This window comes from Perissodus microlepis, chromosome 7 (genome assembly GCF_051167445.1).
Source record: "Perissodus microlepis isolate ML-2025 ecotype Zambia chromosome 7, ASM5116744v1, whole genome shotgun sequence".
NCBI classification, from domain to species: Eukaryota; Metazoa; Chordata; class Actinopteri; order Cichliformes; family Cichlidae; genus Perissodus; species Perissodus microlepis.
The window spans coordinates 53,200,131-53,226,536 of record NC_140467.1 but is presented as its reverse complement, the minus strand read 5'-3'; the positions used below and the strand labels follow the sequence as shown (position 1 = coordinate 53,226,536).

Genomic DNA, 26,406 nt, shown 5'->3' with positions numbered 1-26,406 from the left:
ACTGTTTAGAGAAAAAAGTACTTTAACAAAAGTACCAATAATATAATATGAAAACACCTGACTGCTGCCAAGCTGCTGCTGCAGATGTTTAAGATTAAACTCCATTTAAATACTTTATTGTCTGTTCAATTTCCACTAATGGATCATACTCAGATGTCTGTGGTGGCTGTCCTGTGAGGAACACAACAGCTTTCCCATCAGAAACACTACATATTGATTTTTTTTAAAAGTATATTTAAAAGCAGATGAATTAAAAAGATTGAGGACTGTGACATCAGGGCTCTAGAGTGCGACCAATTTGGTCGCAAATGCGACCAAATTTTTCAGTGGTGCGACTAAAAAAAAATATTTGGTTGCACCTGTGCGACCAACTGTTCGGGTAGCGAAAAAAAAAAAAAATCTGCAACCTTCCCTGTGGTCAACAACAGACACACATTTTGCCCCTATCGTGGACTAAACCAATCAGAGATAGTAAGGGGCGGGACCTCTCTGATTGGCCGTGGTCCAGTTGAAAGTGCAGGTGGAAGTGGGAGGTGAGTAGCTTGAATAAAGCGATATCAATTCATTAAATCCTGAATCGACTTTAAAATATAACTGTGTTTTGCCAGAAACGCCAGATTCTCAGATTAAAGCTCACAAAACCATTTCAACAACAACCAAACAGTAAATGAGAGCAGGTACACGGATTCCACACAAAGACGTAAACACGGAGCGGAACCGACGCATCAGAATCAACTTTGTCTTTCTCGGCTTTCTCACCCGACGGCCCGTAGACGGACACGCTGTCGGAGCTTAGCGATTCTGATGCGTCCGGTCCGCTCTGTGTTTACGTCTTTTTGCGCTGATTCTGAGCTGCAGGTTTTGTCTCTCTCCAACCAAAATTCACCGAGCCAGCAGCAAAAGAAGCAGCAAACTGCGCTTCACATTTAATCAATGTCGTCATGAATTTTGCTGTTTTGCTTCCACGACTATTAAAATCACACTTCATGCACAGCTAGCTCTCTCTCTATCTCTCTCTGTACTTCAAGAACAGTTTCCCGTCTCCAATCTCTGTTTTCTGTATTATTCATTCGCTTATTACCCACCAGTCTACCGTTGTTTACAGCGCTGTCGGCTGCTGTCTTTTTCTTTTCTTTTTCTTTTTTTCACTTAAATGACCTCGGACAAGAAAGCCTATTTTTTCTGTTGTTCAATACTGAAGACATTTAAACTTTATATGCAGAACATTGTAGAATATTTTTAAGGTTATCTGCTATAAAAAGCCAGACCAGGAAAATCTCCTTCATGTTTTTCTGTGTTTTATTCTCAGTTACTTTCACACAAAGGCATCTGCTGTGATGTTCACAATTCTGATGAAGTCAGTACTGATAAATGATCAGAATTATAATATTTCTGACTGTCTGAGGCTAAGCTGAATCGAATCGGGACTTTGAAAACCGGAATCGAACGGATTATAGAAATCAGTGATGATACCCAGCCCTAGTGAGCAGCCTAGGCACGACAGAAGTGGATGTAGCTGTAATAGGAAAAGAACTATTGCTAACTTTTCTGTTAAGTTAAGGCCTGATCCTTCTGAAATTCATAGCCAGTGCTCTGACACGGTGTCATCAATCTTTGAATGCTGAAAAAGCACAGTGTATCCAGAAAAACACATTATATTATATAAATTATTATAAAATTTGTGTGCGCCTAACTTTTGTGGTACGCCCATGGCAAAAAGTTAGTCTAGAGCCCTGGACATAGTTAACTGTATGCATCTACAGGAGGATAAAAATGAATGAAAAATGTATGTAATGTAAAAATGTACATTTGGTGAACCAGGTGATTTTCCAGAGATGTTAAAAGTGCTGGTGGAGTATGCATCTTTCCTATGTTATTAAACCAGACATGGCGGGGATTACACCCTGTTTTTAAAGCTTTCATTACTCATGTGCTAAACGAGTTATTAATAGTAATTTACGTCACACATGTTGGCTGAGTTGGTTTACACGATAAGCTCACCTGTTGCACTGTTGCAAAACGTTTATATAGCATAACAGAATCCTGCTTGAGATAAAAGGAGAGAGGTCGCTTTCACTTTGGTACGTTTTTATTGATATCTGTTTTTAGATTTTGTTAGCTCTCGCTTGCCATGGCGAAACACCACTATTGCAGGGTGCCCAGAATCTGTGGCAAAACAATCCTAAATCATAATAACAATTACATTGTTCAGGAGAACGACCAGCAACTGCAGGAAGGTTTTATTTATCTTGTGTACAGTCACTGGGAACCATGCAGTTTGGAGAGCTTCTGTTCCCACCCGGCGTGTAAACAGCAGAGGACCCGGAAACAGGAGCAGCGTGGAGTGCGACTGTAGCAGACCCACTGTGAACGACTGTAGTTTCGAGCTCTGCTGAATGTTTGGTTTCCAGCATGGATAATACAACAGACGGGACGTGGGACAGATTACCAGTTAAACTCAACGAGAAGATTTTGCAAACGCTCGATGAACTGAAATTCACACACATGACACCTGTACAGGTCAGTGAACACTTTCAGCCCGTGGCTCACACCTCTCCTCAGTAAACACTAAATCTGATCTGTTGGAATTTTCCCTTCTAGTCTGCCTGTATCCCGCTGTTCATGAGTAACAAGGATGTGGCTGCCGAGGCGGTAAGTGCGCCATTTAACCATTAAAAATAAAGATCACTGAATTTTATTATTGCAGATGTTTCAGAGTTATGGTAAACATCCTCCCATCCACCCACACATCCAGCCAGCCAGCCATTCAGTGTCACGGGTGTCTGGATCCTGTCCCAGCTGTCCCAGGGCTGCAGACAGGGCACACACTGGACAGGTCGCCAGTGTGTTCCAGGGCTGAAAAACGTGGTGACCATCCATGTGCACAGTATACATTATACCGATTAACCACCACTGCAAGTACTGACATTTGAATTTAACTGGACAGGAAAAATTGTCTTGACAGGGTCATTCCATATAAAATCCACCCAATCTGGAAAAGTGGACCCCCAGACATATCCACTGGTTGTTGTATTTTCAATGTATGTTATAATAAATCGTGCTATTTTACCTTAAGAATGTGAACTTTTTCAAAAACCTCATTTATCATTAATAATTTTAAATATGGGTTTTTGATGCTGCCTGAAAGTAAACGCAGAAATAAGCTTCCGGAATCTCAGAGCTGATGTAACCACCTCAACCTGACACCCCCGTCTGCCGCAAGGTTATCTGCTCAGCACACGTGTAGAGAGTGGTTGTCCTGTGAGTTATCGCAGCAGCTTCTTGTAGCTCACTGAGTGTCATTTGATTGCAGGTGACTGGGAGTGGAAAGACGCTGGCTTTTGTCATTCCTATTATAGAACTCCTCCTGAAGCGGGAAGAGAAGCTAAAGAAGATGCAGGTAAGATTGAAAGCGAAGCAAAGATGGCATTTAACCCCAGTTTAAAAAAAAAAAAAATAGGATGACTAGCAGTGTATGAAGTAATTAAAATTAGCTTTTGTTCTTTTTTGTGATATTGTTATAGAGTTTAATACCTCCTTGATCCTGAACAGCTGAACTCTGAGTTATGATAGTTCTTGATATTTTACAGATAATCTGTGAAATATACAAAGCCTCAACAATATGATTTGGACACTTTGTTAAGCCCCAAATAATGTCTTTTGCAGGTTGGTGCCCTTGTGATCACTCCCACAAGAGAACTGGCCATACAGATCAGTGAAGTGATGGAGCAGTTTATTGAGAAGTTTCCACAGTTCAAGTAAGTAGAAGATACAGTGTGAAAGGGGCGTTGTATATAATACAAACCCCTTAGTTAATAAGATGAAAAATTCTTAAAGCCTATTTAAATGAAGTGTAATGGTAAAAAAGTGTGAAAGTGAACATGTTTGGTTGCACTCCATATGTCAGAAAGAGCAAATAGTGGATGGAAATTTGTGATGTGCTCGTATGGTGAAAAAGTCTGCCTTTAAGAGTGTGGTTAGAAAAGTCCGAAGTTGGTGAGGGTGGCCTCTGCCTCTACAGCTATACTGAGGTGTCAGAGGTTGTCAAATGTCGTCATCATCATAATCTAAGAATGAAAGTGTTTTAGATTAATGTCGAAATTATCCCAGTATATAATACTGGCTTTAATAAATACCTGGCATTATATAGCAGACAGGAAAAGACCATGGCGATGTGCCCATTTACATATGTGACACAGTTACTGTGGTACTGTCACAGTTACTGAAAGAAATATAAAACTGATGAATGTGTGCAGACAGAGGATATACAATGTGTAATAGGTAAAGTTGCCACTCTGCTCCTTAAACAAATAGCAGTGCATCACTGATCATGTTATTAATGTGAGCCTATGTCACCCACAAAATACAAGTAAAACCCCTTGAAAAACATAATTATTATTTTAACTGAACTGTGACTGAAATAGTAACCGGTTGTATAAACCTCTACTTCATTAATGATCAGAGAAGTCTTTCATGTTTTCCCACTTGGTGTTTTTCAGGCAGATTTTACTTATCGGTGGCAGTAACCCAGCAGAGGATGTGGAGAAGTTCAAGGATAAAGGGTATGCGATGATCTGAGGGCCTTTCCACCAACACACAACTAGCACAGTTTTTCAGCTGGACTGAAATATATCCATTATAAGCACAATGATCCACAATCTTGTTCTGTTAAAAAGTAAAAATTGGGCTGTGTTAATGAAATTAGTTTTTCTGAATGGTTCTTCATATCAATGGACCCAGGAGTATTATATCAAAAACTCCTGTGCTATCCATCACAGAATCATATTAAAAACATCCAAACCTCTTGAATTTGTGCATCTGTGTCTCAGAGCAAACATTGTGATTGCGACACCGGGACGCCTCGAAGATATGTTCAGGAGAAAGTCTGATGGTCTGGACTTGGCCAGCTCAGTTAAAAGCCTGGATGTGCTGGTTCTAGATGAGGCCGACAGACTGCTTGACATGGGATTTGAGGCTAGGTATGGAAAAACTCTTAACATTTATTGTTTTCAATGCCAGAAGAAATTATCCTGAGGCCTATAGCACCTCTTCAGAAAGCTACACAAATGCATATGAAATATGGAGCCCACAAAATGAATAGAATTTCACTTGATGGATAGAATTTCACTTGCCAAAATAGTCAAAAGGACTTGGCTTTTTAATGCTTTAAAGTTGGACATTTTAACATGTGAGTCTATGGGAATTGACTCAGTTTTGAAAAAAGGTCTAGTGACTGTTAGAGGAACTGCAGTTTTTTGTGCGTCACTGCTGGTGAAGTCTAATGTTAAAGCACAGAGCACGACAATAAGAACTATCCAAATACTTTGTGTGTTTGAATTTTGTAGTGCGTTTTAACTCGTTATAGGTAATAGTCTGTATTTGTGTATCCAGTCTAAACACCATCTTAGGTTACCTGCCTAAGCAGAGACGTACAGGCTTGTTTTCAGCCACTCAGACCCAGGAGCTGGAGAAGCTGGTGAGGGCTGGCCTCCGCAACCCCGTACGGATCACCGTCAAAGAGAAAGGCCTGGCCCCTGCTGCCACCGCCCAGAAAACCCCTTCCAGGCTGTCCAACTACTACACTGTGAGACAATTATTTATTCATTAATGTAGAAAAGTGTAGCAATGACACAAAAAAAATCTCATGCTTTTATTTCAGATTTGTAGAGCAGAGGACAAGTTCAACAACCTGGTGGCTTTCCTGAGGCAGCACAAGCATGAGAAGCTTCTGGTCTTCTTTAGGTAAGTTAAAGTGGTACACAAAAAAACTTGGTAGCTTTCAACTTTGCTTGTGTGTTGTGTGAACCACTGGACTGCAAACTCATTGTCATGACAACAGTTTCTTTTATTGGAAAATGTTTTTCTCCGTGACATGTCCGATTAGGTCTGTTATGACACGATTCCTTGTCATCTCGTCTTCAGTACCTGTGCTTGTGTGGAGTATTACGGTCGAGCTCTAGAGACGTTGGTCAAAAAGGTCACCGTCCACTGCATCCACGGCAAGATGAAACATAAACGCAACAGTATCTTTGCTGACTTTCGGAAACTAAAAAGGTAAAATTCAGTTTGTGTGTACAGATACAGAAAATATGGCTGTTTTGGGGGGGATTTGTACATCATTTTTTTGCTTGTGTGTCATGCAGTGGGATCTTGGTGTGCACGGACGTGATGGCCAGAGGCATCGATATTCCTGATGTTAACTGGGTGCTGCAGTATGATCCTCCCAGCAGTGCCAGGTGAGTCAGTACTAACTACATAACTGGATCTTTTGGTCACTGTATGCACCTCTTGTTTTTGCATTTTATTTATTTATTTGGTCTGACTCAGTGCCTTTGTACATCGATGTGGGCGAACAGCAAGAATCGGTAATTATGGCAATGCTCTCGTCTTCCTGCTTCCAATGGAGGAAACCTATGTTAACTTCCTGTCCATCAATCAGAAGGTGAGTTCAGCAGAAACTGAAAGTGATCAGTAACTTTTCACACCACCTCTCTGCTCTGGTTGCTCCTAACCGAGAGTCTGTGCTATGAAGCAAGTTCAGCATACTTGAGACCTCTTTACTTGTATGGTTCACTTACTCAGAACATCAGCAGTCGGGTTAGGTGATCACATGCTCATGAGGACTATGGAAGTAAACAACCTCAGTATCACAGCTCCTTCATTGGATTACTGTTGCATATTTGTAATTTGTTCAGTTGTAAAAAGCAATGTGTTTTTTAAATGAAGGTCTTTAACCAACATTTAAGAAAATGTAAGCCCCCTTTCACCTGCATTCTCAGTAGTGTTAAATGATCTGTAGGCAAGTAATGTCCCACACCTTTAAAAATCCAACACAAGTACAAGGTTTAAGTGTACTAGGATTATATTTATATGAAAGCTCAGAATTATTTTAAAATTGCTTGCAACCAAAAGGGAGAAAACCAGAAATAAATTTACTGTTGATAATATTTACCACAGGATTTCTAAAAGTACACATTTTTGCATGTTTTGGTTTCTGTCAGCTGGTCCCTCACAATATATTCAACTGTAGTCACGCTTACTTTTTTTAATTTCAAGTATTAATTTCCATCAAATTGCAAAGGAAATTCTTGGAAATATTTTCCATTCACAGCTAAATTCTTCAGAAAATTATAAATTATAAGGTGCACAATATGGAACCTGCAAAATCTCATCTTGTTCATCTACTCCCCAGTGTCCACTCCAGAAGATGTCCCCAATAAAAGACGTGGTGGATGTTCTGCCAAAAGTGAAGGGCATGGCTCTGGAGGACCGGGCCATGTTCGAAAGAGGGATGAAAGCATTTGTCTCATACGTCCAGGCCTACGCCAAACATGAATGTAGCCTCATCTTCAGGACCAAAGGTTAAAAAAAACAAAACAGCAAGCACACATGTAGAGCATCCTAAATATTATTCAAATACAAATTTGTTGTATCCACAAACAGACAAATGTAATGTGTCACATTTCCGATGTCTAGATCTGGATTTTGGCTGCTTGGCACATGGCTTTGCACTTCTTCGCCTGCCCAGGATGCCTGAACTGAGGGACAAAACGTTTCCTGATTTCATTGAGACGACAGTGGACACAGACACCATCCGTTACAAAGACAAGAACAGGGAGAAGCAGAGACAGAAAGCACTGGCTGAGCTCAAAGATAAGACTCCCTTTCCTAAAAAGAACTTTATAAAGAATAAGGCCTGGTCTAAACAGAAGGGCAAGAAGGAACGCAGGCAAAAGATGGCAGCCAAGAGAAAGCACAACGAGGTATTTCCGTTCATTCATCATTAATGGTTAATTAAAAACATCTGATGACTACAGTTTTAACTTTTGTGTTTTTGCAGGATTCTGATGTGGATGATGAAGACCTGAAAGAGCTTTTAGATGACACTCGTCTCCTCAAGAAACTAAAGAAAGGCCAAATCAGTGAGGAGGACTTTGAGCAACAGATAACAAGTGGAGCAAAGTCAAAACACAAAATAGAAGAACCGTAACAGTTTGGAAGAAGACAATGGACAATATAACAGCTATTCAGATGTATCCACCGGAGTTGAATTAAATCTCTGACACATTTAGTTTTTGTTGGTAGTTTTTATTGGAGAATTGTGAAGCAGTTATAAATAAAGTTTGATGAGTTCATCGCTGACTGCAGATGGGGTAAGGACTCCCAGGTCAGTGAAGAGGAGGGTGATGAGGGAGGGAGGTGTGTAATCAATAATTGGATGTTCTTCTGACAGGTTCTTTGCGGTCTTCAAGGTGTCTGCTTTGTACTGTTGAGCCCCAAAATAGATATGTAAGGAAAGCTTCTGAATATAAAATAAGGGGGGGGGGAGAAAAAAAATCTGTACAGTTTTACCTTAAATTTATCTGGCACGTCCTGTTGGTTGAGCGGGTACAGACGTACGAATTTGAAACTCTCTGCCACAACATAGAAGGGCTTGTTGTGTGCTTTGGAGCACAAAGCCATCTGATAAGTGCCGATCTGCAAGACAAAACATGAAAGTCTATTATTGTATCACAAGCTGTGTCACATTTATCACTTTTAGGGTGAACAGAGTGCAACCTGTGTCACAATTTTAAAATGTCCCATAAAGACAACACATGCAAGCAAACATTAAGTTACAGTTTTAAACAGACTGTATATCGCGGTCTCAAACTCATATATTGAGGTGAATAATTATAAGTCAATTTGAAGTTACTTTTTTGTTAGAGAGGATTTGTTTGTTGTTGAGTGCAATGTTAAGTTCTTTAAAAAGCAAAAAAATGATTTAATACAAAGGCAATATGAGCAGAAAGCACAAACAGGGCTGGCTGTGTTAGTCCAGTGAGAGAGTTATTTGTAAAGAAAACTATTTTCACTAGCAGTCAAAAACTAATGTGTACACTTATGTCTGCATTTTTTTTGTTTAATACGAATAAAATTATAGCAGAACTGCTACCACGTGTGGTCAGAAAGAGAGTACCAATTTGTTTTTTGGTAGTTCACTGAAAGGCTTCAGTTAAGAGTGAGAAAAACATTTTTTTTTTTTGCCTTGTTATTCAATATTTGAAATTTAAAAACACAAACAAACAAAACACTACATTTTCAGAAATATCTGTGGGTGTTTTCTTGCTTGTTTGGTTTTTTTTTTTGTACTACTCAAACACTAAAGTGGCCCTCCAATGAGATGACAGTGCCAGCAGTGGCCCACTGCTCATTTCAGTTTGATACCCCTGCTCTACATTAAAGATGTAGCTGCCATGATATCACTGAGGCATCATTGGTTAGCGAAGCCCTGTTATGAAGCTGCAAACTAAACATTTCCATTGTCTCCATGTTGGTGTCTTAAAACAAGATATGAAAAGTGAGCAGAGCCACACAGTAAAGCATACCCTGCTTTATCGGGACATTGATGGAGACAATAATTTATAAAATGATCAGAATACAACACAGAGAACCCTGTGCTGTAACCTGACATGCACCACGTTACAAATGTAACTACAGATCACCTTCAACACACTTGGTTTATCATAAAGCGTCATTTATGGCTTGCCTAGACTACAAAATGTTGTGACGTATGGTTTGGAGTTGACGGCACTAATACAAAAACAAGTAAACAAAAACAGGAGGCCAAGAGAGGCCCAAAGAAGAAGCAATAACCAGCATTTTAACACTGATTTGAATTTGATTCAATTGAAGAGCATCTGAGTTTTTACTGGAACACACCTTATTGATGATCCCACCACTCTCCACAACTCCCTCAGCACCAACGATGACTAGATCCACTTTTTCCAAGACGTATCTGTAAAGAATGACAGAAAATACAAAACGAATGCAAATGACATTGACAAGAGACATGACATTAAAATCAGATATTATTAACATCTGTATCCACCCCACAGCTGCATCCAGCACCACCGTTACTGGAACATTGAGTTTCCTCAGGGCTTCTGCCATGTGTTGCCTGAATAAAAAAAAAATAAAAAAAAGGACATTATTGAGCCTGTGTCCTTTCAGAGTAAGACTACAGTACAGTATATAGACTGCTCCCTCACCCAGCTGCATCAGGCTGTGATTCAGTCACATAGACAGAGAATCGTTTCTTCTCAGCTGCAGCTTTTTCCAGCACCCTGAGGACAACTCTGGAGTAGGAGTGAGTCAGGATTTTCTGAGAGAGACAGGGAGAAAAACAAAAAATCAAAAAAAAAAAAAATGCATCACTGAACCTTTTCCCTGTACAGAGCAAGAATTAGGTTGTGTTCCATACTTACAGCGCCATCTTTGATAAAGGTGTGACAGAGCTTGGCAACCTTGGTCCTTGACATGGAGATCTTCTCTAAAAATAGTTCTCCTCTCTCCTCCATTACCTTCTTACAGCGAGACAGGTCCTGAAAAGAATAAATGTTAGCATCTGCCTTGGATTAAGATAACGGGTCTGATCATGCAACCTCTTTAAATCTGGCCAATCTCCATAGCAGTTCCAGCAGGACAGCTATTTCTAAGTTCCTTCTAATGGTCTTTTTTTTTTCTAAAATCTTGCATTTGTGCATCTACAATGTGCGCTAGAACTTCTTTGATTTGGATTCCTTTTTGGGAAGGAGAATGACGTTTCAAAACTGCCAAGGACGACAAATAAAAGGCTCAATAAAACATGGTGGAAGCAGCATAACGGGAGGGGTCCCTAGTGAGCTTGGCTTCCAGTGTCCCTAGGTCACTAATTTTTATTAGTGATGTGAAAAACAGAGCTGAATCTATACTGAGGTATGCAGAGCTATAATTTCTGCTTACAGCAAAAAACAGCCACATCCAGCAAAGTCCCACAGTGACCCAAAACACACTCTAAAAGTAGCGCTGGAGTTTTTGATGGTCAGGAAATGGAATATCCTGAAGCTGTTGGTTCAATCACGTTATCTTAACCCGATCAAACTGTGTTTCACTCACTGAAGACAAAACAAAATACAGACCCATAAACAAACAGTAACTAAAGACAGATGGAGTAATGGCCTGGCAAATGTCATGAAGGAGGAAACACATTCTTTGGTGATGTCTGTAAGTTCCAGGTTTCAACCAGGCATCGACTGCAAAAAAGTATGAAAAATAGTCACAACTACTTTCATTTGTCAAATTGTGACACCTCCAAACCTAACAGTTTTTTCTTTACTTTGATTATATTTGTTCTCCTGTATGAACCATAATTTTTCTGTAGAATTGCAGTGTCTCTTTTAATAAAGTTCTTTCGAGAACAGTAGCACTTGCACAGCATCCATAAGGTCTGACTCGATAACGTACAACAGATCTGGTAGCGCTCTGATGATTTCACTCAAGTTATTCACGCTTAATATTGTTCAATGTTTGAATGTCCAACGCCAAACTGTCTTCACTCACCTGGTGCTCCAGAGATGTGAGGCTTATGAAGCGCAAGAAGAGCTCCCCTCCCGAGGAGACAGCCACAGAGGAGTCCACTCCTGTAAGGCAGTCTGTGGCTGACGTCAGGCTCTCCCTCAGGCCCAGGATTGTTTCACCTGAAGGGGGAGAGACAGCTTTGTCATCCTAGTAGTTCCTTACAGTGCTCTTTCAAATCTGTGAAATCTTTATTTCATTTATGGTAGAAAAATAATCATTCTTATTAAAACTGTACTTGACATGTGGGCTTCGGTAACTTTTTAAAGCACTCTAGATGCTGTTTTCAGATCTTGGCCCACATGATTATCGCAGAGAAACGACAAAAAACACTATTTACAAATTGAGAAAACACAAAAAGGCTAAATTTCACGTCTTCTTCTCCACATCCAAGCGAGAATAAGAAAAGCCGAGAGGTGTCTATATTAACACCAAGGGCTTAACACTAACCTTTATCTCTCTTGAGGAATTCAAGCAAAGTGCGGATAGCAGCAACAGCAGAGGCCATGTCCGGGTCTTTCTTCATCTGATCCCTGAAATACTCCACCAACTCTGTCCCAGAGATAGAGGCACAGAGATATCCAGTTAATATTTCTAACACAAAAAGCAGAAAATTATTTTTAAAATAGAGTAATTTACCTTCGTTGTTCATCCTGAAAGCAACAACAGCGCCTAAAAGATAACCACAGAAGATTTCTACAGGTTTCAGTCAGTGCGCTCTTTCTAACACATGCCAGAGCGGCTGACTCCGCTCACTGTCTCTTTCTTTCAAACGAAAATATTCACAGCGCTTGAAATATTGTTTTAAGTCAGCCCCACTCTGAATGTCAGCAAAACCCCGCTGAACTCTGTCTAAAAGTTGCTCCTGTCACTATTTCCAACTTACACACCATTAGCTCATCCTGCAAAAGGCAGGTTGACGTGTCGCAGAGTAATGACGTAGACAAAAACGTCTCCCAGACGCCGTGCCGTTCACGTGAAGTTGGAAATGTGACTTTTTTTAGGGTGTTGGGTGGGATGGATTCTTTAATTCGTTTATGTGTTTTTTTTTTTCTGTTTTCGTTTGTTTGTTTTTATAAACCACAAAATAACAGCAAAGATTGTAAAATAGTAACATAGTAATGCAGAATCTCCACAAAGTGAGTGAAATGACCATAAATCAACAACAGAGAGATAGAATTGTCTATTAAAACCTCAAAGATATTCACTTACCTATAACGAAAGACAACCGGACCATACGAGAGTCAGAGACAAAACAACTGGTGAGGAACCATTTGAACTTTTTATTGGTGTCAGATCCATCCATGTTAATGAACAGTATAGCACACACATCTAATAAGTTGCTTATTCCATTCTGTAATGTAACTTAAAGGAAATATAAGTGTTTCTTATTCTAGTGTCCTCTGGGCACAGAGGGTATGAAGAGGTACAAGAGCATAAAACAACGTTTATTATGAAATTATTATGAAATATGTCTTCATACCAGCAGTTATGATATAATGACATTTATAATAATGATGTACCTTAATTGAACTACACAGCAATATTACGGGCCATTTATGAAATTAAGTATACTGCTTACACAGGGTGAAGTGTCAACACATACTTTATTGTTCCATAATCCAGCTTCCAGTTAATCTCGATACCTTTCACAGCCACAAATATAGCTAAACTGGTCCCAAACCTTTAACCTGTACCACAGTATATGAACTAAAAATGTAAACACCAACACACATAGCAAGAAAATACATATTTTAAAATGTTAATGAATTAAATTAAACTTGCTAATTAATGTCAATAATGATTTTTAGTGGGCTAACTTGACTCCAATAGCTTGTAAGCACATGAAGGAAAAGCCAAAGATTAAATGCTAAAAGTTAAAGAAGGAAGAATGTTATACAGAGTTCGTGGAGGAGCTGAAGTATGTGAAGGAAGAGACTATTAAAGAAAAAGTGGAATAGTCAGGGAAATGAAGAACACAGACAGGAGTACTGGGAGGCTAGGTGTATGGCAAAAAGAGATGTGTCAAAGGCAAAGGCTAAAAGCTCATTGTGAGGCTGGACACTAACAGCCTCGCAATGAGCTAAGGATAAGGGAACTTGTGAGAGAGACTGAGCTGGAAAGGATGTGCAGCAGTGATTTGTCACATAGTAGGAAAGATGTGTTAACAAGTGATGAGAGTATGATGAGAAGATAAAAAGGAGTACTTTGAGGAGCTGATGAATGAAAAAATAATAATAGAGAGGGCGATGGATGGGAAAATGATATCAGGAAGTCCAGAGGATTAGTAAGGAGGAAATGAGGACAGTGAGGACAGTGAAAAGGGAGTTTGTCCAGATTTAATTCCAGAAAAAACAATGCACATTTACTGACAGTGGGTATAACAGACAGTTTGCTGGGAAACATACAAAACATTTTTATACAAAATCTGAACAAGTTTAAAGTGTTTTAATTCCAGAAAATCTCAGGTTTTAAACATCTATCACAATGGGCAGTGCACAAGAGAGGTGACGAAAAGAGTGGCGACACAGTTGAAGATTCACCCCTGTTTGGTGTGATTAGGAGGGGCAGGATTAGAAATGAGAACATCAGAGGGACAGCTCAGGAGTTTGGAGACAAAGTTCAAGAGGAAAGCCTGGGGTGGTTTGGAAGTGTGTAAATAGGGCATAATGGATATATTAGACAAAGAACGTTAAATATGGAGCTGCCAGGCAGGAGTAATAGAGAAAGATCGCACAGAGTCCCACAGAAAGAAGACATGCTGAGGCCTGGTGTGACTGGAGAGGATGCCAGGGATAGGATGTGATAGAGGTAGCCCAATACACTTTAATGACTCCTAAAATGAAAATAGAAGAAGACTTGTTTTTGCTGTTATTATGATTATATATTTTTTATTTTTGATCATTATAAAACTGAAAACTGAAAAAAAAGTTTGATAGTAAGTCTTTGTCCATTTCTTCAGGCCAAGCCCATTCTGCAGTTTTGAATTACACCTGCAGAGGGCCACATGGTTCTTTTCTAACAACCACTAACTTTATCATTAATTATGGTTTTTCTCCGTTTGCTTTGGCACAAACCTCACACCAGAAACATCATTCTCACTTCTTAGTGCAGTTCTAAAATCAGTAACACATTTCCCCTACCACACTAGCCTGTCTGAGTGTTTTTATACACACTGCTATTATTTCTACACATACTAAACTACATACACTTCTAGAGATATTTGTTATGGTGTTGATGCACTTCTCACAATGACATTTTACAACTCATGAAAACAGTTTATATGTTTCTTAGTCAGAACCTTAGGTCTGTCACTTTCCTGAATACTGTCCAGCACTGCATTAGTGTTTACAATCAAGTTATTTCAAATTGTTTTCAAATATGTAAAAATGAGCAAATACAGTCACACACTCTTGGTGTTAGCAGTGAAATTGTCCTTCGGGTGAAAGCACGTTCTAAGAAGAAGTTTAGTTGAAACAGACAGAAATACATACAGTCCTTTGTCCTTTTGGCACGGGTAATTACATGCATGCATATACTATACATATAGATCCAACGGCCACTTTATTAGTTGCATCTTACTAATCTCAGCTTGGACTGCCTTTTGCCTTCAGAACAGGCTTTAATTCTGTGTGTTATAGACTCAACAAAGTGCTGGAAACATTCATCAGCAATTTGAGTTTCCTGTTCTTAGCTGACAGGAGTTGCACCTGGTGTGGTCTTCTGCTGTTGTAGCCCATCTACATCAAGATCTGATGTGCTGTGCATTCATAGATGCTGTTCTGCATGTCTTGTTTGTAACAAGTCCTCGATTGAGTTATTGTTGCCTTCAGTTCAAAATATTCAGGCCATTCTCCTCTGGCAATAAGGTCTTTTCACACAAAGAAATGTCGATCACTGGATAGTTTCTCTTTGTCAGACCACTTTCTGTAAACCTCGGAGATGGTTATGTTAGGAAAACCCAGTAGGTAGTAGGTTCTCAAATACTTTCCAAAGTGTGTAAGGTTTTAATGAAAGTAAAAAGCCATTTAAATGTTACAAAAAGTGGTGAAAGTGTTTTTATTCATTAATCATAGAGTTGAAGTGATTGTCTGACTTTGCGTGTTCTGACAAATGTGAAAAAGGTTTTGATTGTTTTAGTGTCTTTTGCACTGGTGAGTCTGTGATATGGTAAATGTCTTGTTTTGAGAACTGCATGAAAAGTGGCGAGGACAGTGGAGGAAAGTATTCAAAATGGCAACAAACAGCTGAAACTAAGAAAAAAAGAGTCAAAATGACCCCAAAGAAATAAAGTGAGGGCAAGCAGTTTGAAAGACATGCAAAATGAGCACCAAGAGGCACTGAAGTGCCACGCAATAAACAAAATAACAAGAAAGAAGCAAAAATTGAGAAAAAAGACAGTGAAGAGGGTGACAAAGGAGCAAAATTACAAGAAAAAGCTTAAATAAAGATACCTAAAGGGAAACAACGAAACAAGAAGTGAGGAAAAAAGACAATAAAAAATGACAATAAAATGACAAAACACGAACCAAAACTGAACCAAAGTGAAAACAAAGAAAGACTGAATAAAAAAATTCAAAATTATGACAAAGGAGAGTCAAAAAATGTCAGAGTAAAAAAGAAATAATGTAAAGGCAGAAGGGGACACTGAAAAGTCAAAAAGGGGACATAATATGCACAAAAGACACAATACAGCAATACAATACACATTATATACATTATGAGGGCATCCAAAACAAGGCCAAGGAGGCACTAAATCATGATTAAGTGACATCAAAGACATGCAAAACAAATCCAAATAGACTCCACAGAGACACAATATAACTATAAAGAGATTTAAAATCTGTGACAGAAAGAGATGAAACCAAGGACAGAACAGAAGACACAAAATGACAACATGAGGCAAGAAGAAAAGAACACAAAGCTCCTGAGACATGCTCAAAATGACTGACGGATACAAAACAAGGCCAAAAGACACATAATGACTCTAAAGAAATGTCAGATGTTTGAAGGAGATGCACAGTGACAAATAGTGACATGGGACAGAACCTGCCAGAATGAAAGTGGTGTAATTTTGCTGTTGTTTTTCAGTCCTGTGTTAAGACGTGGGGGACATTTGTACTCTTACTCGAGGCCAGTCTATGCAAAGTACTAAAAAACAATAATGAATCAAACAGAGTAAAAATATGAACAATCTTCTTCGTCCTTTCCTCGCACACTCTCTAGTTTTAGCGTCAAGTTTTCTGGCTGGAGTGAAGTAGAGAACATCAGGCAGCTTGCAGCCTCTTTGTTCTCCTCCTGGCTCAGCAGGGAGACGGCTCTTCTGAGTGCAGCTGCAGCCTTCCGCCCCCCCTCCTCTCGCTGCTCTATCAACCCGCGCAGGCGCAATTGGCTCCTCTGTGCGCTCTACTGTTTGCATTGTGTCTGAGCTGCCGGCGAGCTTTAAAAATATTATACCCACCGCGGCAATGTCGGGCAGGTCGGTCCGAGCTGAAACCCGGAGCAGGGCGAAAGATGACATCAAGAGGGTTATGGCCGCTATTGAGAAAGTACGAAAATGGTAAGAGGAAAAGTAGAAAAAAAGCAGGGTTCGTTATCTAACACGAGAAAGGCTTGCTTGTTGGGGGAGGAGAGGGAAGGAGCGAGACAGAGCGAGGGATGAAATTGAAAGAAAAGGACATTTTCTGAAGTGGATTTCACGGCAGATGTACTTGCAGCTCAGGTGCACCGGGGCGCACTAGTGCGGTGCACCACCCCGTCCATCGTCGGGCTAGCACGTTTAGACTACATGTAGCCGGCGTATTTTTCCACTGATTTTAACGGCAAGGGTTGAACCCAGAAGCCATATTTCAATGCAGTCACATGAAGCCATTGCTGCCCGCTGTTGAGCTCGTAGCACAGGCGGCGGTTTTTAGGATCGAAACGTCTAATAAGTCCGGACTTGGAAACAATTTGACGACGGCGCTCTTGAGTCGGAGCAGTTTAGTCCGTCTGGAGTTTTAAATTAAGCGCTTTGAGTCGCCCTTTAGGTCTGATAGAGACTGAGGCACGGTGGGGGTTGGGAGAGGGAAGTAGGCTACTGTAGTGCATGGCTGAACACGTAGTGACTCAGTCTTAACGTTTAACACAAGAAAAAAGCCTTTTATACACATTTGAAGGCTCCGATACGCCGATGTTTGTTATGATAGTATACACAATTTAGGTGTGAAAGCTTACTTAGTGGCCAAATTTATTTATTTGTTTTAAAAATAATTTATATACATACATTATATATAATTCCCAGGTCGGCGTAGAGTTTTCGTGGTTTAATAATGTAACTAACTAATGTAACTAATATTGTGAAATTAAACTTAAATATGATTTAGGGCAGGGAAACTCATTTTACTTCATACAGACCGGTTTGAGATATATATATATATATTTGATATATATATATATATATATATATATATATACACACACACACACACACACACACACACACACACACACACACACACACACACACGTGTGTGTGTGTATGTATATATGTTCATTTGTGAAAAAATCCAAATTGTGTCCCTCGCGTGTTTGTAGCGCTTCACTTTAGCATAATCACTTTGGTATAATTTTACAACTTTTAAATTGACCAGGATTTAAGTTTCAGTACCTAAAATCACAACAAGATGTTAAAAATCGGAAAGTCAAAGAACTGAAGAATTAGAATTGAAGTATTTTTAAGTAATCGGCATTGAGTTATTTTTGAAAGAGTCAATAAAAACATCTTACTGGTTGGTAGTTTAGAGGAAAAGAAGAGCCAGTAAGATGTTTACCCCTCTTACTTTATAATTACCCAAGATTATTGGGTTACTGGCCGGATTACAGAGAATACTGACCTCTCCTTCGATTGATTAATCAGTAATGGATCCATAGAAAATGATTCAACAGACCACATTTCTCCCATATTAGCTTATTGCTAATATGAGTTCCCTGTTAAATTCATAATTGAATTGAACTGAAAATCGTTCTCCCCACACAGAAGATATTCAGGCTCGGTCATTTCTGAAAGACCTCCCTGAACCTTATTATCCTACCAGAGCACTTCACTCTCAGGCTGCTGGTTTATTTGTGGTTCCTAGAATTTTAGACAGTAGAATTCAGAGGCTTCAGTTTCCATAAGATCTCTCTCCTTTTAAGATTTTAAAGTTCAAAACCTTTCTTTTTTCTTTAAAGTTTCTATTTAGGACTGGATCAGGTGACCCTGAACCATCCCTTAGTTATGCTGCAGTTGGCTTAGGCTGCTGGGGGCTTCCCGTGATGCACTGAGTGTTTCTTCAACATTCGTCTCTTTTTACTTTCTGTGTGTTTATACAGCCCGACTGTATTCAGTCATTAGGGAATATTCAACTCTGGTTCTTTCTCCCATAGTATGTCTTTTGTCATCTCTCTCTCTCTATGCTCTTCACTTTCAACCCCAAGCGGTCAAGGCGGACGGCTGTCCCTCCCTGAGCCTGGCACTGCTGGAGGTTTCTTCCTATTAAGAGAGTTTTTCCTTCTACTGTAACCAAGTGTTTGTTCATAAGCGATTGTCTGATTGTTGGAGTTTCTAATATTGTAGCATCTTTACTATACAGTACAATGTGCCTTAGGTGACTGATGTTGTGAATTGGTCTTAAATTTCATTCTCCCCCCCCCTCAAAACTACAACTAAAATGTAAAGTTTCTCAGCATTAATTAAAATAATAATGAACTAATTTACTGTTTCATTAATTTTCTAAGCCATTTTTAAAAGGCACCAATAATCCTGGTATCAACTTCACAACTCTTATTTATAGTACTTTTTGTGCCTATTTTTGGAGCCTAACTCATTGCTTTATCGCTTGTTTTGTCAGATCAACAATCCCAAAGTATTAATTTCAATAGTATGAGGAGGAGAATACTGGCAAAGTATCTGATCTGAGAATCTGAGAGGCTGAAAGTTACAGCGAGTAATGTGAGCTGATAAAAGGCAGTAAAAAAACGAGGTCGTGATTATTATTATTTGTTTTTTACCCTTTTGCATTTTAAAGACCAGAGAAATGAGTAACTTAGAATACGAGTGTTCAGCATACGAGTGACTAAGCAAACCAATCGCAAGCTTTAACCTTTGGTGTTCAAAATGTCAGGTAACATAGGATTTCTTATTTTGTAGCTTCAGGTTACTATCAGAAATGTTTAAGACATTCAAATATTCACTGGAGAAGGATCATTTTTACTTAATTGAAACAGTGGTACCTTACCAACAACAGTTGGTACACTCTGTACTCTAAGAACATACATAACTGCTATACTACTATCCAATACTTTTTTTTTTTAAATTGTATTTTACATTCCTATAGCATCATTTATAGAGTGGCTACAGTTATATCTACACTGCTTTCACATTGGCCCAGAGCCCTTGAGTCAGCTTGGTTTTTCTGTGCCTTACAGGGAGAAGAAATGGGTGACTGTTGGAGACACGTCCCTTCGCATCTACAAGTGGGTGCCAGTTACAGAGCCCAAATCAGATGATGTGAGTTCATTATCATCACCACCACCATCATTAAAATCATCAAAAGCTGTATACTGATTTATCCAAGCTCCGGGCTGTGTTTGTTCATCTTCCTGTCACTTTATTGCATGTTGGAACCAGTTTTACTAACTAACATTGCGCGTATTCTCCTGCTTCAGAAGAACAAGAACAAGAAGAAGGGCAAAGACGAGAAATATGGCTCAGAAGTGACGACTCCAGAGAACAGCTCTTCTCCAGGGATGATGGACATGCATGGTGGGTGTTTATGCCATGCTCCAAAAGCCTATCATCTGATATTCTGTCATAAACTGTGGAGTCTCCCCACAGCCACTACAATCCAAAATATAAAATGTATTTATAGTTGTATGTTACAGCTTCACTTTACAGAAAATGGTAAAAAAAAAAAGGAGAAAAGTAAGTGAAGCTGTAGGACTTCCAGGCAAGCTTGGGAAAGTGAGATAATGTATTCCAGGCACTTTTGGAAGGAAGTAGTTCTTCTATTGGCTGAAACACTCCAGTAACCATACTTGCGTGAGTAACAACAGGCAAACCTTTATCCAGTCTTTGGTCTGAACACGCCACCTATCATCTCAAGGCAAAAAAACAGAAAACAAAAAGAAAACCAGGCGGGCCCTGTGCTTTTTTTAATCAAAGGTTTCTAAACTGGAGGAAATGGTGGATTTGTTAGTGACTACTTTTGAATAACACATTAAGTTGATTTGTTTTTGCAGTGAGCATTCCCTGCAAAACCTACAGTGTTCATGCTAATGAAGAAGCATGTCACCCAGTGTGTCTGTGTGGCTCATTGATGTGTTTTTAATAGTTTTTTGTTTTTTTTCCAAAGACAGCAGTGGTGCTATGACACAATAATTAGCTAGATTTTATCACAGAGATTACACCCTGATATAATGATAAGCGGAAGAGAATGGATGGATTTTTTTTCTTGCCTTTTTAAAGTTCCCTGTTTTTCCTTTGCATATTGTTTTTTCTTCTGTTGCATTATCATGGCGTGAAAATTGACAGCGTAGACCCTTTAATACTCTTTGGAGTCATTCATTTAATTTTTCTTGATTATGAATCAAGTATTTATAAAAAAAAAATGAGCATGACACTTAATGCTGCAAACCAAAATCTGTTTGCCTTTAAAGTGACTGTGCAATACTTTCAATCTGTGTCTTTGCTAGATGACAACAGCAACCAGAGCTCCATCGCTGACTCGTCCCCAGTGAAACAGGAAAACAGTTGTAGCACCAGCCCTGCCCCAGAGCCCACCTCCACATCACACCGTGACAATGGTGAAGCCAAGACTGACCAGAGCCCAGACAGCAAGAGGGGTTAGGCACTTGCAAACACACTTCCAAATAAACAGACAGACACACATACTTTAAATGACAGTCTTATCCAAAGCTCCTCTAGCAGGTGGTGGAGTTGCATTGTCAGATGGGTGAGGAGCCTCTTCCTGTTTTTGTTCTTATCCTCAGAACAAATAGCATCACACTGTGAGAAGATTAAAATGACTGCTTCTACATAGTCAAACACTCATACGGGGACCACAGACACAGTGCAGCTGCCGTGCTGTTCCCCCCGGGACTTTAACCATCAACCATCTTTTACCGCCACCCTCAATTCATCTTAATGCCAAAACCCCCTCTCATACATTCACATTCTAACTTACATATTATATTTTTGCATATCTCAATGTACTCCTCACAGCAGCAGTCTTGTGGGGATTGAACCTGGAAATATTGCACCACGAATTTGAACTGAGTGCACAATAAGCAAAGATTAAACATGTTATACTTCTTTTCAAAGAATAGTGTAATACATTCACCATTCAATTATGGACCACAGAAGTAAAAACATTACAAGAAATAAATCCTAGAATGAGGTAAACAGGCCAAAGAGTGTGTCAGTGTGTGTCTATAGTCTTGCAACCATAACATTAATCAAACCAATTGTTTCTGAATTGATCATAAATAAGCTTCAAGAAAAAATGCCAAACACACACTTATTCAGGCTTCTTATTCCAATTGTCTTTAATAAACAAGTTAAAAGCAGAATCTATTTACTCATGAAAATAATTCAGAGCATATGTGGTTAAATGTGGAGTCTAGTTTGGCTTTGTTATGATTTTAAAGAAAACCCCACAAGCATTTTTTTAAATGCTTCGGAAATTCATTGAACACCAGTATTTAGGATGGGAAATAATCAACTTTAAAAATCAGTAAGTATTGTATCTTGTCAGTAGAAGAACCTTTTTTCTTCCTGATACGATTGAACAAGTCTAAACCAGTGTCCTGAAAGCAAAATGCCATCATTTTAACAGAACAAGAACATCTGAAAAGAATTGGTGTAACTCCAAAAGTGAAAACTGTAGATAAATTTGAGGGTGTTTTTGGCAGTTCATCTCTGTGACCACACTGTCATTAAAGTATAAAGTATAAGACAATTCAACAGGTATGTGTGCTCTTATGCTGATCTATCATTGTCTTAACAATCTCCAGGTAAGAGCATCCCTTCATCAGAGACCTCAGAGAGAGCACAAAGTGCCAAGAGAGACAGCCTGTCCTCAGGGGAGAAGGACTCTTCAGACAGCAAAGCCACTCAGGTATGAACACATCTGTCTATAAAATTTGAATCGGTGTCGTATGATCTGCTGTTGTAACCCCTAGAGGGAGCAGCTGAAAGAAGAAGAAAGTACATCCACGTTAGCTTCGCTTCTCAGACCCAGAAGATATCCTTTATATACAGTCTATCATATTACTATTTATTAGTCCAGAAAAATCCTCAATATTTTCTTTTCTTTTCTTCTTGTCTGTAGGACCTAGAGGATGAAGCCCCGCCCAGCAAGAAAAGCAAACTGGAGTCCTCATCTCAGGACTTTGAGGAGAGTTAAATGTTTGGGGCTGAGTCATTACTCTTCTTCAGCCTCCTGTCTCTTTCCCTTTGTCCTTCCTCCATTAACTCTAGATAATTTAGGGCTAATGGACATACTGGCTCTCCTCTCACTCCTGTTTTTCTTCCCTCACCTTCTCCTCTCTACCTAAACTAAAAGGGATAATGGACGTCTCCCACCCTTCCTCTCTCACTTTCACCCTAATGGCTGCTTCCCCTCCAGTTTGTCATCTTTGCCCCTGACACTCCCCTGTCACAGAGGGAGAATGGATATTACCTCTGTTCACTGGTCCCCCTCCGTGCTTCCTTCCAGTCCTCCACACTTTTCACTAATGCCAAGAGACACGCCGAACCTGGGCTGCAACCCCCTCTGTGAACAGGGGCAGCGCTGTCAGCCAAGCCACCACCAGGCCAGATGACAAACACTGACCTGCTTCTGTGACTAAGAGTTAACACTGGGATTAGGATGAGGTCAATCGCAGACACTGCTCTGAGACCATTTTTTAAACGTTTCACTGCTAAGGGTTTAGCTCAGGATAACTGAAGAGGCTAGCCTGGTCTCAGATCAGCGGCTGCGGGGGGAACCTCCACCCTAGGACCACGTCACTTCAATCCTCCCGATGCGCCTCCTGTTAGACTAATGTTCTATATTTGTTTAGGAAGTGTTTAGGGTTTTTTTCTCAGGAGGGTCAATGCACTGTTATGGTATGTCACAATCGATCACAGATAGATTTGCTGCTGTAGTGGATGTCTTTTTTCTCTATCCATGAAAAGTTCACCATTGACATATGTTTTTGTTTTTTTTGCTTTCAAAGACAGTTTGTTTATGGTTCGTAGAGGAAGAATATGACAATGGTACTGGTTGAGATACACTCTTGGTTAAGTAGTAAAAACAGGCATAGCTAGCGTAGGTCCTGGAGGTGTGCCTTGAGTTGCTATGATTAAATACACGTTTTAGGTCAAGCAGGTTTTGAATTACAATTTTGGTGCCATGTTTTGTTTTGTTTTTTGCCTTACAATTATCACTAAATAGTTTTAGCCGATATTTATTTTTTACCTACAACTGTTTTTCATTTAAAGGAATAGATGAACATTTTGGGAAATATTTGCTTTCTTGCAGAGAGTCAAACAAAAAATATGGCATTGTCACAGCCAGGCATTAGTTAGCTTAGCTTGGTATAAAAGCTGGAAAAGGGAAATGGCTGGCCTGGGTTGGTCTAAAATCAGTCAAATAAGAACTAGGAACACCTGTAATGTTGCAGCAACACACAAATCCACCAGGTTAAATTTCCTTGATGGGTGTCGCCCAAAGTAGGACGGGACAGGAAGTGGCAGAGGGAGAAGCTAGACTAGCAGAAATAATATTTGATTTTGGTTATTTTACTTTTGTGAATTTTTCTCTAGGGGGTCACAGCTTCTGTCAAAGACAGTCTGGCACATAACTCCCTGTGAATGACACGACTTAAGTTTTAGATTTGTTTTTTTTTTTTGTTGTTGTTTTTGTCCAAAAGCTTTGGAGATGTTAGTAGGTGAAACTAGCTTACATGTTAACATGCTATTTATTATTTATTTACAATTATTATTTTTACTTTTATACTAGAATGAGACGAAGAAAGAGACGAAGTCCCTCATTACTTCTTGGCACATAAGAAAGTGTCTGTCTCCTGCCATGTAATAGCGTTATATCGCATTATCGTAAAACTCTCTGCAAGGAAGCAAATTGGCGTGTTATTCCTTTACACAGTTGGAGACTGGAATTTGAACACTACCCAGAAGTTAATTTAGTTTTGTCTTGTGAAAATGTTACAATTTGTAAACTTCAGTCAGAACACCAGTTGTTGGTCTTTGTCTACTTCAGGTGTTTGTTTGTTTTTCTTTTAGCACCTTTAAGTAGAAATTGACCAATTTCCGGGACCGGTTTTCCCACCTGCTCCACCATTTAATCACTTCTCCTCTGTGTAAGTCTTCTGTGTATCACTACTTCTCTATGACCTACTAAAGTCTTTTAGCTCAAACATTGGTTCTAATCCTCCTTCAAGGTGCTGTCTGTTGGCTGAATCCATACACATGTGGCATCAAGCTCTTGGTTTTGTGCAAAGTTGTGCAATTTACTTGAACTTTGTGTGGATTCAGGCCTGTGACCTCTAATGTACAACCTCACACATCTAAGATTTACTTTCATTAATTGAGATTTCCTTGTCAATTTGGATTGAAATGAATTGATTCACCACAAATCAATGATTTCATAACATAACAGGGGCTTTATGATGCAGAATTACTTGATCAGATTTCAGCAAATCAGCATTCACATGGATGGAGAGAAAAGAAATTAAAAAAAAAAAAAGTCTTGGTATAGAGGACGGATTAGCATATACCTCATTCCCAGTCCAGCAGCGCTGGAACTTAAAATGCTATTGTATTGACATTAACAGTTATAAACAGCATTATGTACACTCAGTTTAAGAAAAAAAATCTCACTTATGTTGTAGCTTTCACCTGATCGAGCCAATTGCTTATAGTTTGCTCATAACTGTAAAAAAAGAAAAATGGAAAAAAAGAGCTGTGAGATATAAGATCTTGTATGTTTTGGGTTTTTTTTTCTTTTCTTGGGACCATATTGTTTTTCTTTAGATCTTGTACAGATTTATGGTTTGGTTTGACTTATTTATTCCATCAGTAGTGCTTGGTTTTTATCATGTCCAATGGTTTTGTTTTCTTAATAAAAGTCACAAAATTTTCTGGGTGTTGATGTTCAGTGTTTGTTGAGAAGAAAAAGGGCACGAATCATGAGGACATCAAAGTATGCTTTTTGCTTTTGAGTGGCTTGTTTCAGCTTGCTTTCTAGCTGATTTTTGCCAGTATGTGAAAGCTACATATTCAGACACACTTTTTTTTTCCATACCTTTGTTACAGTGGAACAAAGACATGAAAATATTAATAGTAGGACTGACTGCCCAAGGCCCCAATACCAGGAGCGGCCCTTGGAAGCCTCAAATGAACAGTTTTCCATTCACAATTTTTACTTCTACTTAATGTAATCATTAAATTACCTGAATAATTAAAAAAAAAAATAGTGGAGGCTTAGATGCCACTTTGACAAATGCTTTAGTCCACTCAGTTCTTACAGAACAGTTCTCAACTCTTACAGTACAGCTAATTAATTTTATCAAATTGACTGCTAATGAAGACTGAGTCATATCTATAATCAAGAAAGCAAAACTGGGTTATCAAACAAGAAAGAGAAAAACCAAACTTCAGCCGTTAGCAAAACATTTATGCAACCACAACTACCACCATCTGGAGGTCTTCAGATAGAATGTAGGTTTAACGCACGTACGCACTGCCTGAATTTCTTTTACCCAAAAGTTACATGCACGTTTTAGAGTGGTTTTAGCTGTTTTACTTTACATGATTGCCACGTCTTTTTCATGTGTGAATTACACTGCCAAGTTCCAAATTTCTCCTTTTTTCATGCACTCCCACAATATCTGAGGTACTGAAGCCCTAGTTGATTTTTATTTCTATTAATGTAACCAAAACAACAGGAAAATAAGTATATCAATTTCACAATGGAGATGTTTGTATGTATATACTTTCCTTATTTT

General features: G+C 39.2%; 3 protein-coding genes across 4 annotated transcripts; 2 read left to right on the top strand and 1 right to left on the bottom strand.

Annotated features, from left to right (window-relative positions):
* Positions 1–272: 272 nt before the first annotated feature.
* On the top strand, positions 273–8,071 carry ddx55 (DEAD (Asp-Glu-Ala-Asp) box polypeptide 55). The gene is made up of 15 exons (XM_084935932.1): positions 273–533; positions 2,260–2,520; positions 2,602–2,652; positions 3,314–3,400; positions 3,667–3,758; positions 4,500–4,562; positions 4,830–4,979; positions 5,392–5,584; positions 5,660–5,742; positions 5,923–6,054; positions 6,144–6,236; positions 6,328–6,442; positions 7,193–7,361; positions 7,477–7,763; positions 7,841–8,071. Exons 2-15 carry the CDS (start codon positions 2,413–2,415, stop codon positions 7,988–7,990), a joined length of 1,773 nt encoding a protein of 590 aa, XP_084792058.1. The 5' UTR covers positions 273–533; positions 2,260–2,412; the 3' UTR covers positions 7,991–8,071.
* On the bottom strand, positions 7,981–12,310 carry eif2b1 (eukaryotic translation initiation factor 2B, subunit 1 alpha). Of its 2 annotated transcripts, XM_084935933.1 has the most exons (9): positions 12,016–12,310; positions 11,827–11,928; positions 11,362–11,498; positions 10,248–10,364; positions 10,032–10,144; positions 9,872–9,940; positions 9,703–9,778; positions 8,353–8,478; positions 7,981–8,266 (listed from the first exon to the last, which is right to left on the bottom strand). In XM_084935933.1, exons 1-9 carry the CDS (start codon positions 12,026–12,028, stop codon positions 8,111–8,113), a joined length of 909 nt encoding a protein of 302 aa, XP_084792059.1. In that variant the 5' UTR covers positions 12,029–12,310; the 3' UTR covers positions 7,981–8,110. The 2 variants fall into 2 exon arrangements, with proteins under 2 accessions (XP_084792059.1, XP_084792060.1); XM_084935934.1 differs by having other exon boundaries at positions 9,703–9,940; positions 12,016–12,043.
* A 4,446-nt stretch (positions 12,311–16,756) lies between these two features.
* On the top strand, positions 16,757–25,538 carry bcl7a (BAF chromatin remodeling complex subunit BCL7A). Its single transcript, XM_084935931.1, has 6 exons — positions 16,757–16,936; positions 19,825–19,906; positions 20,065–20,161; positions 21,091–21,240; positions 22,411–22,514; positions 22,728–25,538. The coding sequence occupies exons 1-6, from the start codon at positions 16,845–16,847 to the stop codon at positions 22,800–22,802; spliced, it is 600 nt and encodes a 199-aa protein (XP_084792057.1). The 5' UTR covers positions 16,757–16,844; the 3' UTR covers positions 22,803–25,538.
* Positions 25,539–26,406: the final 868 nt, after the last annotated feature.

Bases quoted from the DNA above. Each gene is read 5' to 3' on its own strand.
- bcl7a (XM_084935931.1), top strand. From the start codon at position 16,845: ATGTCGGGCAGGTCGGTCCGAGCTGAAACCCGGAGCAGGGCGAAAGAT. The intron at 16,937-19,824 runs GTAAGAGGAAAA...TGTGCCTTACAG, and splicing joins ATTGAGAAAGTACGAAAATG to GGAGAAGAAATGGGTGACTG. The intron at 22,515-22,727 runs GTATGAACACAT...TCTTGTCTGTAG, and splicing joins CAGACAGCAAAGCCACTCAG to GACCTAGAGGATGAAGCCCC.
- eif2b1 (XM_084935934.1), bottom strand. The intron at 9,941-10,031 runs GTGAGGGAGCAG...TTTTTTATTCAG, and splicing joins TCACAGCCTGATGCAGCTGG to GCAACACATGGCAGAAGCCC. The intron at 8,479-9,702 runs GTGTGTTCCAGT...TTTGTCTTGCAG, and splicing joins GTGGTGGGATCATCAATAAG to ATCGGCACTTATCAGATGGC.
- ddx55 (XM_084935932.1), top strand. From the start codon at position 2,413: ATGGATAATACAACAGACGGGACGTGGGACAGATTACCAGTTAAACTC. The intron at 3,759-4,499 runs GTAAGTAGAAGA...GGTGTTTTTCAG, and splicing joins GAGAAGTTTCCACAGTTCAA to GCAGATTTTACTTATCGGTG. The intron at 6,237-6,327 runs GTGAGTCAGTAC...GGTCTGACTCAG, and splicing joins GATCCTCCCAGCAGTGCCAG to TGCCTTTGTACATCGATGTG.